Source organism: Myzus persicae, unplaced genomic scaffold (assembly GCF_001856785.1).
Source record: "Myzus persicae strain clone G006 unplaced genomic scaffold, MPER_G0061.0, whole genome shotgun sequence".
Taxonomy (NCBI): Eukaryota; Metazoa; Arthropoda; class Insecta; order Hemiptera; family Aphididae; genus Myzus; species Myzus persicae.
The window spans coordinates 127485-140111 of NW_019101025.1; the positions used below are offsets into that span (position 1 = coordinate 127485).

General features: G+C 27.5%; 1 protein-coding gene across 2 annotated transcripts in view; it reads left to right on the forward strand.

Moving 5' to 3' along the window:
* Positions 1-12627, forward strand: part of LOC111027394 (E3 ubiquitin-protein ligase MYCBP2) — a 273579-nt gene that overhangs the window by 3137 nt on the left and 257815 nt on the right. For both annotated transcript variants that reach the window (XM_022305767.1, XM_022305768.1), the window contains exons 12-29: positions 47-275; positions 455-618; positions 694-894; positions 994-1125; positions 1192-1397; positions 1471-1654; positions 1768-1909; positions 3692-3984; positions 4054-4181; positions 4500-4634; positions 4708-4799; positions 4863-5043; positions 8186-8405; positions 8486-8626; positions 11523-11677; positions 11742-12116; positions 12178-12387; positions 12468-12605. In XM_022305767.1, coding sequence (XP_022161459.1) covers positions 47-275; positions 455-618; positions 694-894; positions 994-1125; positions 1192-1397; positions 1471-1654; positions 1768-1909; positions 3692-3984; positions 4054-4181; positions 4500-4634; positions 4708-4799; positions 4863-5043; positions 8186-8405; positions 8486-8626; positions 11523-11677; positions 11742-12116; positions 12178-12387; positions 12468-12605 — 3326 coding nt within the window. The remainder of the gene's footprint in view (positions 1-46; positions 276-454; positions 619-693; positions 895-993; positions 1126-1191; positions 1398-1470; positions 1655-1767; positions 1910-3691; positions 3985-4053; positions 4182-4499; positions 4635-4707; positions 4800-4862; positions 5044-8185; positions 8406-8485; positions 8627-11522; positions 11678-11741; positions 12117-12177; positions 12388-12467; positions 12606-12627) is intronic.

Below are 12627 nucleotides of genomic sequence, written 5' to 3' on the forward strand. Positions count from 1 at the left end.
TTCTTTTTAAACTTTTGTAATGACATAAATTAATATGTTAATATAGATTATCCCGAAATAACCAATAATGAATCATCAAACCAAATTAGTTCTGTTGTTGAACAGAGTATATTTGAGAATGACTCTGATGATAATAAACCTCGTGAAGATACTTGTAAGCCAGGACAACATAACTGGAAACATGAAGTTTGCATGGTTTGTACTGTATGTGGTGAATGTACAGGATATAGCTATAGTTGTCTTAGTAGTATACGATCCAATCGGAAATCCGGCCAGTAAGTTATTCTTAAAATCAATTATTCTAATAAGTCTAGTCGTCTAGAAATACATTTCTAATTAGTGCTTTTGGTACTTATCATTAATCAATCATCAGTCATTATGAAACTTACTTACATTGTCTTTCATATAATGCAGAATCAGTTTCATATATATTTTATTTTTAAATTGTTTATAGGGAATGCGGTTGTGGTGAAGGAGATGCTGGATGCACTATATGTGGATGCTGTCGTATATGTGCGCGAGAAGTTGAAGATAATTCAGAATTAGCTTTGCTTGGACCAAATGGTGCTGGTGATGTAGCAGGAATGATGCGACTTGATGTCATTTTTGGAATTGGAGGTATAAGAAGTTTAATCATTGTTTTTTGAGTAACAATTATTATTTTTGTCATTAACTTATAATTTTGCTTCAAAGATAAAGCAAAAACACCCCAAGAAGCAAGGCTTGAAGATCATTTAAAAAAGCGATTGAATAAACGTGAACAACGACAAAAATTTAATTCAGTACAAGCAGATTCTACTAGGGAAGCAGATATTGATAGTGGGGTACAAACAGCTAATAATACAAACATTCATTTTCAAACTCATAACAGCGTAATAGCTCGAAGTTTTGCTGGTACGTACTTAAATATATTTTAAATCTTAAATCTTTAGTTTTTCTAAGAACATAATGCAAAATATTCTTATTTTTATTTATACATTTTCAATTTATTAGATGATGCAGTTAACAATCCGGGGAGTGATATAGAAAGGGATACTGCTAGAATGACTATTTTACCGCCTGCCCGAATATTTTTACCAACAGACTGCCCGGTTATTCAAATTAGTTGTGGTTTACATCATACAGGTAATAAAACCTTATGATAAAATGCAATATATTAGTTTAATTCAAAATTGTTTTATGCTTTTAAAGTATTATTACTGAGCAATGGGAAAGTGATAACATTTGGTAGTAATTCCAATGGCCAACTTGGATGTAGCTTATCGCTCAGTAGAAAAGGTCCAACTGTATTAAAAATACCTCGTTTAAAACATCCTATTATTAGCGTGTCAGCTGGTAGCAATCATACTGCATTGGTATCAAAAGATGGTAAACTCTATACCTTTGGAAGTTATTTGGTAAACAATTTATATGACATTCATTTATTTAATATAATGTTTATTATAATACAATTTTTGTAATGTAATACAGAAAAGTCAACTTGGTCGTGATAGTGGATGTAATCATGTACCATTGAGTGTAGAAGACATAAATCCACCTCATACCAGAAGAGCTAGAGTAGTTATGTGTTGTGGTAATCAAACAATTGTAAAAGTTGACGAGGCTTTAATAAATAGTAAAATTTTATCTATTGCTGCCAACAACGATACAATTCGTAAGTATTTTAAAATTTAATGATTTTGATTTAAACACTAACCATTGATTTTATTGCATGCCACTTAATCATTTATTTTTCTTTAACATTTAAATTGTGTGTTCAATAATCAGTGGTGATGACTTCAAATAAATGCTTAGCTATTAACAAACAAGACGGCACTTGTAATAGTTATTCAGGGAATAATCAGATAAAATTTGACGAAAAACATACTGGAATGTGGTGCTTTGATTTGTTATATAATAACTTATGGCAGTAAGACATTTAATATAACTTCTATAATACAGAGTGATTCACTAAGCATGTTCACTCCCATTTTTCCTTTAATAATGAATTTATTTAAATTTTGATTTTTTGAATTATGTAAACTATTTATAATTTTACTTAAAGATCAAAATATTATAATATTTGATAACTCTTGAGATTTTTTGTTCTACCTAAGGAGTGTCTTAAGTTTGGTGATACAAACTTCTGTTTTTCAAATGAACCACCTTTTTTAATGTACATTATTTAGTAGATAATTTGTATTCTTAATTTAAAATTTTAACTTGTAATTTTTTAATTATTAAAATTTTTATACTAAGGATAACCCTTGAAAATGTTTTAAAAAAAATATAAAATATAATTGTTATTGGATCAAGTATTTATTGTTTAGTATTTACTTGGACCATTTTTACTAATTATAAATGTTGATGGATTAATATTAATTACTAACATTAAAAAAAAGCTATAGCCCCGTAACTTTCGAATCCATTATTATGGACCTATTTATATTATCCGTGTACATAAAGCTAATATAACTCCAAAACTACTCTCTCAAGTTTTGATTTTGATATGTTGATATGAATTTTGATATTTTCAAAAAATAGATGCCAAATAGTTTGTAGTTAAAAAGTGAGTTCTTATTTAAAAAAAAAAACAGAAGTTTGTTCCTCCATAAGACATTCTTTTAGTAGCACAGTAGTATATCTTGAGAATTGAAAACATACTCTTTAAGTATGTTCAAAAATTCTAAAAATCAGTTTTTGTACAACTGCATTATTGAATAAAAAAGGGGGTGAGTATGCTTGGCAAATAATCCTGTGTATACTTTAGTTATAAATGGAACACGGATATATAGGTACACACAAATAATTATTAAAATAAGTCATTTAACATTTAGTAAAAATGATGTAAATATGCAACAAATATTAATAATAATAATAAAAAATAATAAAAAAAGTAGGAATAATAAATATTGTATAATATTTATGGGACAAATAAAAACATTTCAACATTTTAAATAATTATATATAAATATTACTAATATAAATACTTTTTATTCTTTATTCTTAAAATTAGTTATTGAATGGCTTTGACACAATGACACCTGTTTGTTAACAAATATAAATTTCTACCAAACCTACATATAATACAATTAACACATTTATTTGTATTATTAAGCAGTTACCTGTATTCGTATGTTGATCCAACTGATTTTCTTTCAAAAATTATGTTTTCCTTTTGTTTACTAAATATTATTTTCTATCTGAAAAAAATTAAATGTTTATTGTTTGTTTACATATTTTAAAACTAAAACTTACCAACTTTTGAAGTCTTTTATTTTAGAAAAATTATAATTTAATACTATTTTTATGGTACAATATTATTTTAGTATAAAAGCTGCACCATTATATTAGCATTTCAGTGTCAATTATAGGTGGTGCAGTTGTAAACAGTTCAGTATATTTTTGTTGCGTAGTATTTAATGGTACTCTTGAGCTCCTTAATATATATTTTATTTTTAATTTATTCGGCTTGCACTCAAAGGTACATAATATACGAAAATGATATATTTAATTTCTCTGAATTATGCAATAAATATGCTAAATACCATTTTGTAATGTCTTAATTAGTGTAACAGATAAAGATTGGTTGCAAACATTTTAAATATGAAAATAAAAATAAAAGTTCCATACAGATCCGTGATCTAGTTATAAGCTTGAGATATCAATAATTATCTATTCAATATTTATTTGTTTTATTTATTTATTTCAGTATTAGTGATATTAGTGAAAAAGTTGTGGTTACATGCTACAATGTGAATAGTGGTTGTAGGAGACATAATGATACAGGTTCCTTGTTGAATTATGAATTAGCATTGCCACCCACTGCTGGGATTTCAGTATCTCGAATTCAAGCTTTAGTTAATTTACTAACTTGTATGGACATTTTAGCCCAAAATTCATCATTGTTTCCTATTGGCATAGCATCGTCTCATAGTAATATACCAGTTGCATCAAACACGGTTGAGCCAAAAAAAGAATTTTTACACATCAACAGATTTGCAAGTATGTATAATAATTACTAATTTGATTTAAAATATTATTATTAACCTTTAAAATAATATACATTTTTAGGTTTAGGTGGTGGTTGGGGGTATTCTGGACACTCAGTTGAGGCTATTCGGTTCTCAGTTGATTGTAACATTGCATTAGTTGGTTTTGGTTTATTTGGAGGAAGAGGAGAGTACACAGTTAAACTTAAGGTAATACAAATTCATTAATAATTGCTATAAGTAATAAAATAATGAGAGCATAATAAATTTAATATTTGTATAAAAGAAAAACAAATTTGTTACGTAACTAAAATTTTTATAATTGGATTTTATTACTTAAATGTTTCAATATACTCAATATCGATTTTTCACTCATTAACATAAGATTATTTCATTAAGTCAAATATATTTTTCATCATATAATTCAAATAATGTAAAAATATCTTATATTTATAATTTACCCTGCAAATAATACTTTGTGAAAAATAAAAATTTTCACTCTAATACGAGTTTTATAATTTTTTATAGATTTATGACATCGGTGTGGAAGGTGGTGAGCGAGAAACTGACGGTGAACTATTAGCAGAAACTGATGAACTTACTTATGAATGTGCTCCTAGACAAAAAAATCCAGTCTTACTTGATGACCCTATTGCTCTTTTTGTAATATTAATCAACTTGAATAATAATAACAATAATAACATTACTTTGTAATTGTACTTTTGTATTTATTCAGGCAAATCGATGGTATGTGGCATGTGCTAGAATAACTGGTCCATCAAGTGATTGTGGTTCTAGTGGAATGTGTAGTGTTACGAGTGATGAACAGTAATTTAGTATAAATAATCTTTAATATTCATTGTTATAGTAATTTGTAATTTTATTTATTAGAATTACATTTACATTTAAATCATCTCGGAGATCAAATAATGGTACAGACATAAATGCTGGACAGATTCCTGAAATATTATATAGAACTGTTATTCCTGATTCACTATCAATATCAACTATACATACGTCAAATAGTGATATTCATATATTAAGTGATGCTTTTTCACACTCAGTTAATAAGGTATTGAATTAAAATTGATTTTGAGTAATAAATGCTTGTTTTAGATCTTTATTAGTTATTATTATTTATTAGCTCTTACATTATTTTGTTTGCTTTGTGGTTTACTGTTGTTTTGTATTATACTGTTTTAATGTAAAAGTTTGTGTGTATTTTATAATATATTTTGTGTTTTTATCATTTTAAAAATAACTGTGTTGTGGTGTTAATTATTGACAAGACAATAAAAAAAAAATGTTATCATATCATAAAATGCTAGTAAAAATATTTTATGAAATTTTTAAGTAACTGGAAACTGTTTTTGACAAAAACAAAATGATATTTTGAAAAAAACTGTTGTTGCTTAAATATTGTTGTTTTCACGACTATTAAAACAAGTGTTGGATGTTTTCTATATGTTACTTTCCAAAGAACCAACTAGTTTAGAATTTGATACCAGAACCCATGCTCAATGTTCTAGTTTGAAGCAAATGTGATGAAAACAAAAAAAAATAACATCAAGTCATTGTAAAGCATTGTATGTTCTTCAAGATCTAAAATTAAAAATGCCACTGCATAATAGTTTTGTATAGGTATCTAGGTATTATTTATCTACCTATTTGTTTTTAAAAAATATCCCATTCATCTCCAAATATAGTACACTATGCAACCACCATCAATTTGCACTAGATATTAAATAAGCATTCAAAAGTAAAAATTATTTAAAAATATAAATTTCATTTAATTGCATTTAATATGCAAAATGTAAATATAAAAGCAGTAATAAATTGTAAAACTTACTTAAAACTCTATTTTATAAATACATATTTATATTCATAAAAATAAAATGTCCAATTATCATAATAAATGAAGTAGGTATTGAATAGTTCATAGGCATTATACTGCTTACCATGAAATAATTTTGGTTACAAATGTTGGTACTTGAGCCCATGTAGATTCCTACTACTGGGCCTTATTCAATAAACAGAGACAAATTTTTAATTTCAAAGTTAAAAATTATTCAATAAATGAGTAATAGCCCTCCAGAATAATTAAAAATAAGCATTGTGCAGCGGCCATTGTCTCGGCGGATAGTGGATACTCATATCATAATATGTAGTATCTCAAGTATCTGCGATATCTTAACTTGTAATTAAGAGTATATTAGCCTTTAATTTTTCCTTGGCTTTATCTCGGTAGTTGCCTACCATGTTTGTTGAACAATAAGTTGAAATAGGTAATCAGAATGAGCATATTTTCATGGTAAAATAATACCTATACATTTTTGAATCAATCACTTAGATCTCACTATTCTCGCCTGTAAAAGTTTTACGACGTTCGTTCCTCATACATTACTGAAACGGACTTTCGTATTTTTGACCATCCCACATGTATCGTACAAGGGTTGTAGCTACTAGAGGGTAGGAGTTTAATCCCCTTATATTTTTTAACAACTGTGAACTGGCATTAGGTATAAACAAATGTTGAAGTTTTGGAAGTTTCCCAAGTGTGTCCCGAAATTACCCTTGATGTTGATAGTGTCCCATAAAAACAATATCATATTTTTGACGTAGCTTGAATGAGTACCAGTTCATTCAAGTTATTCAGGGTGCATCACGAAGTGGTTATTATTATTTATTTTATTATTTTGGCTTACTCATTTTGAATTTGGACGAGTGTGCTAATTTTTTGTAATATACTTTTTTTAGTAACTATAATTCAACTAAAAATGTGGAAAATTAAAAATATTTGTAAGAACTGGTCTATTATGGCACTAGGTACTTTGCGCATCAGTTCATTGCTCACATTTATTGATCTAAATGAGTCGTAGTCCAGTATATGTGCTCTGGTAGGTTATCGAAGTTAAAATGAAAAGCGATTTACCCATCACCATTGCCACAGTCATCGTTAAACAAATGTTGTATATAATTGTATTAGTCAATCTTCGGTTCTGTTAAATGTTTTGGCAGACCGACGAACGCCCTCGGACTTTGGAAAGAGGAAAAATTAAATTAGACGCACTCAAGATATTCCCGAAGTTTTAACCATAATTTAAAATAACCAAATGATCAGCAGTCATTAGTATCATTGTATAATATAATATTATGTAGTCTTTGTATACATTATAAATTTATAGTTATGGTTAATATTTATCTTTATTGTGTGGATAATACTTGTCTGTTTCGTCAATCAATCGTTTATGTTTGTTTAATTTTATTCATTAAAATCATTGTTAATTAGAATAGTTACAATAGATTTGTTCTGCTTAATTATTAGGTTCCTATGATAGTGATCATACCTGAGAAAATTAGACAGACCTCTTTCGTGAATACATTTATCATAATTTCTAAAAACAATATATGTAGTATATATATATATATTTTTTTATTACCTCCCTTATTACAATTATTTACCCCCTCCCCCCTCTGCCAAACATATACAATTTATTTAGACGCTACTGTATACTGTATACCGTATGTATCGCACGTTTTTCCGGGCGTTTATATCGACGACGCTTCGTTAAAAATCGATTACTAAGGACCTAATAGACATGCCTATAATATGGAGTACATCTTTTCTGGTCAAGGATTTATTGGAGTTTTTGTCGTTTTTTCTCTTTAATTACCTGTTAATTTAAGTGCATGTCCTAACCTACCAGATACCAAATGGCAAATACAATCTGTTACGCCGTCACACGTGTCTGTTTCACTCCATTGGAAAAAACGGACGAGCAAAATTTGATGAACATTTTGATTGCTTATATGCAGCGCCATATTATATTTTCAAAAGTTATAACATTTAATGTTTTATAATATATACATCTAAATAAGTAACACAATTGAAAGTAATTCAAAAATCTTTTCTCTCAAATGGGTTTCCGAGCAAAATTTATTATAAATAAAAATACTTGTAACATTTGTTTGCTTTTATCGTTGTGTTGACTTAAATGTAGCTTGATGTATTTTTGATATGTTTTGTAGATTGTGTGATTGGTGTGTAAATTGTATTTGATTTTTAGTTCTACGATATAAATGTTATTGTACCTATGTTAAATGTAATTTATTAATGTGGTGTTGCATAACAGATCGGCAATTTTAAACATACAAATTAGGTACATATACATTATCTACAGTATTCGTCTTGACTGTTAATTATTGTTCTCTAGGAAAGTTTTAATGCTTTAATTACGTTACTTCGATGGTCATGGACAACAATCAATAAAAATATATCAGATATGTGTCTTCCGTATTCGCAGAAAAACTTTTACATGGATTTATCAAAAAAAGACACATCATCAATTTGTGAACTCAAACGACTGATGTTTATAAGCAAATCGTGTTTCCATTTACTTCGTTCTTATATTCACGAAATATATCCAGATCAAGGTGCTGATGATTAATTTACAACAGTTGTAGTGTAAAAAAGTAATCAATGAGTCTATTTTACATTTATTTGGTTATTTCAGTTGACAAAATTAAGCTACCCGAAACTGAAGCTCTGGCCAGTTGCGTCGTTGAAGTTCGACAACTTTTGCAAAAAATATTATCAGATATTCGCCCACACGAAGTCTTAAAAAATGTTGATAGGATATTCATTGACAATAAAGGTAATGTAATTTGCACAACCTAGTTTTAGATTTCTATCTTTATTTTCGGAAAGCGTATGGAGTCGTTGAAAGTGTGAGGATGCAAATTGATAATTGGTATCATATTAATAATTCCTCTTGAAACAGAAGTTAATTAATAAAAGAATAGAAAGATGATATTTCATATTTCATTTTATTAGGTTCTTCTCATTAATATGGTTAATTATGTTTAGAAGTTAAAAGATTCAATGTCACTTCTACATCGTTTCAAAAACATGACGTAGGTAATTTATCCTTATCAAAATAAGTGAACAGGAAAAGTTAATTAAACGTAAAGAATGAGATACTAAAATTAAATGAATAGAAATTATATTATAATGATGTTATAAGCAATGTAGCCAAGTGATGAAAAAAATCAACTTCCAAATTAATAACAAAGAATCAGATAATATTGCCATAAATCAACTAAAAATGACAGCATTTAAATTGTATTTGTTAATAATGTAAAAATAGATTGAATTGGTTTTTTTTGTAAGTACATACAAGTAGATAATTTATAATTTATAAATGTTAAAAAGAAGTAATAAACGGTTGATAATACTTTGTTTAATGTTTATCTTTATACATTGATTTAATTTTAAACTAATATTAATATAATTTATGATTAATTTAAATCCAAAAGAAACGTTGTTTAAATTTTTATACACATACAAAATGTGAAAAGGTATTCATAGCTGCTTATTGAGTAGGACATTTTATTTAGTGGTGTAACGAATAAATATAGTAGGTACCTGGTACCTATAATGTAATCGGCTGCAGGGCTTGTTTATGCAAATTATTGCACAGTTATAAATTGTATTATTATAACTAATAAGTTATTCGATCGTTCATTAATTATTTAATAACTTATATAACAAAGTTCAATATATTATATTATACATATATTATGCAACTAAACAAGTCTACTCAATTTGAAATTTAAGTTAGGATAGGTTTAAAACCAATTTTGTAAGAAAAAATAATGAATTATAAAAATCAGAATTTTGCTCTGCTGTATGGTATGACTATTGATTATAGAGTGGACCTCGTCATTAAGTAGGTGTAACCGTGTAACTACTGTATTTAACACTGTAACTATTACAATATGTACATTTTATTTCAATGATATATGCGACGAAAAAAGATTCCGAGAAGGAACGGTCACAAATAATGTTTAAATTGCAACAAAATATCTAAAATCTAAAATATCCGTATAAATATCCAATTTTGTCAAAATCTGAATTTGAAATGTCTATAAAAAAATGGTGCATTTGTATTTTATGAATTTAATATCGTTGTATTCAATTTTCAATTCTTAACAATTTTATACATTTTTAATAAAAAAATATTTTGTTGATTTTTGAGATCTGTAGATTTAGTAAATATTTTAAATTTAAACTTAAACAAGTGGACAAGTAAGTAGGTACCGCCCTGCTGTATAGTACTTGTCGAGTTGTTCATTGTTATTGTTATATTATTTAAATTCAATGATAAACTATTCAATACGAAAAACAATTCTGAGCGAAGGTTTTTTTCCATCTTAAATAATTATTGTATAAATAATAAAAATAAAAATTAAAAAAAAATTAATGAAAATCAAAAATATCTCATAGTACCTAAACTCCGTAACTTTTTGCTAGACTTTTTTGTTGTTGTTAAAAGTAGAAAAATGAGTGTGGAATCTTCTATTACGATTTCTAAGAGAAAAGCTTTTATGAATTTTTAATAGAAATATTATTTATGAAATTTGAAAATTTCTTATGCCTATAAATAGCTCAAAAAGAGTCAAAATAGTTTGAACATATTACCATGTATGGAAAAACTAGGATAAATATTTGGTGAAATTGTCAAGTGTATGGTTATTACTTATTAATTTTTTAGTTATACCAAAATAATTATATCGATTTTTTCGAAAATTGTTTTTGCTTAAAAGTTTTTTTTTCCCTAAATTTTTTTTTTGTTTTCCCTGTCGCTTTCGAAAACTACTGGAAATTGTATAAATTCCCGAATGCACCAACTAGATTCACGTTTACATTAGAAAAAATATTGATGTCGAACACCGGAGAATTTTCACTACCTACCCCAAATGTTGATGAAAGAAAAAAAATACATCATTGTTAATAAAATACGTTCACCCCTAAGTTCATAATCAACAAATTTAATATTTAAAAACATATAGTTTTCGGACCACTGTTTTTTTAAAAATTGTAGCGGTTCCTACTTGTTGAGTGTCAAGATGAATTGGAAGGGTAGTACCTAGTATATTTAGTACACACTCTGTACACATAGACATTGTTGTGGCAAAGTCCCTTAAATATTTTATTTAATTGCCAATCGTTTGGTTATGATGGATAGCTCATGCTGATACGTGATGCATTACGGCTATGTCATTATAAACCATAATAATTTATAAACCAAGTATCTTAGTCGTATAATGTAGATGGTTATTCAACTTAATTAAATGCTATTACATAATACTATGGAAATTTTATTATTTTTTTGGATACAATTTTTTATATACCTAGTTAACAGATGACACAGGGTTATCTAACCAAGTAACTGTAGATACATGAAAAAAGTAGCTGACAAAGGAATTTTAAGATTTTTTTTGTTAATTTATAATTAATCTTGTATTAAAATGTCAAACAGAAATGACCTTTATAAAGTGTTTACCATCTGTGTTTTCCAATCAATAAAAGGGTTATTTAAAACTTTTTAAGTACCTACTTCTACTACCTCTACTCTTACTACAAAAATTATTTAACGAAAAAGCAAATAATTGTAATTTAATAATCCTTTAGCTATGGCTCAGAATTTAAAAATACAATTTACAGAACATTATAATTACTTAATTATTTTTAAAATTATATTTTGACAGGTAGTGAAGTAGTCAAAATTATGAAGTGTATTAAATGGTTAAATCAAATATTGAATGAATGTCATATGACATTTGTGTCATGTTACCATGCGTTTTACCCAACACCTCATTTGAAACTATACTCCTTATGGGAACTATTGATGGACAAAAAAAATGTAAGATATTTCTAATCAGTCTTAAATATGCAATATTGTATTAATTTTGTTATAACTTTGTTAGACTGATCATAAGAATAAGCTACTCACTGCGGTTGTGGCTGCATTGTGTAACACTACATATAGACTTCGTGAACTTATGCCAATATTGAAATCAACAAAACTTAATGATAAATCTGGATCATCAGATCAGGATCACCAATATTATTATCCATTATTGGTCAACGCTACTACATCAGCGGCCCATAACACTTTAAAAAGTGAACCAAATTGGGAAATATTACTCACACATCTTTTAGACATAATAGGATTACCAGTGCGAAATGTGATACTGAATAGCAAAAAACCCGATAACGATTTGAAATCACTTTCTACTAATTGCTCCCATCTTGTCGCGAGGGTTGTAGCTGAACTATCATCACAAGCTACTTTATCTGAAGTAATAAAAAGGACTTACCTAGTTGTTAAATTATAAGCACTACATTTTTATTTTTTCTTAGGATGGAACAGAGATAGTTAATGAAAGAGAAATTTTGCTGACTACGCCTTCTAGATTTGCTAAAATCAATCAAACAAAAACATGGAATGCTGGTAATGGTTCTCCAGATGCTATTTGCTTCTGGGTAGATCGTGCTGGTATTGCTATTGCAGGTTGTGGTGTGTTTGCTGGGATTGGAAATTACGAGTATGAACTTGAACTTCTGGCAGAGGTTATAAATAATTTACTTGAAAAATATTTTTTTTATTTTGTGATTAGAAAAATATATACTTATTAATATAATTTTTATAGAAGAAACAGTTGGAATTTGATGAACCTCATGGTAATCGATGGAAGAGTTTAATAGTAACTAGAGGGTCTTTTGGGCCAGATGATAGTGCAATGAACTACGTTGCTGATCTAAAATTTGATCACCCAATACGAATTAAGGTAAAAAAGAAAATGTAATATT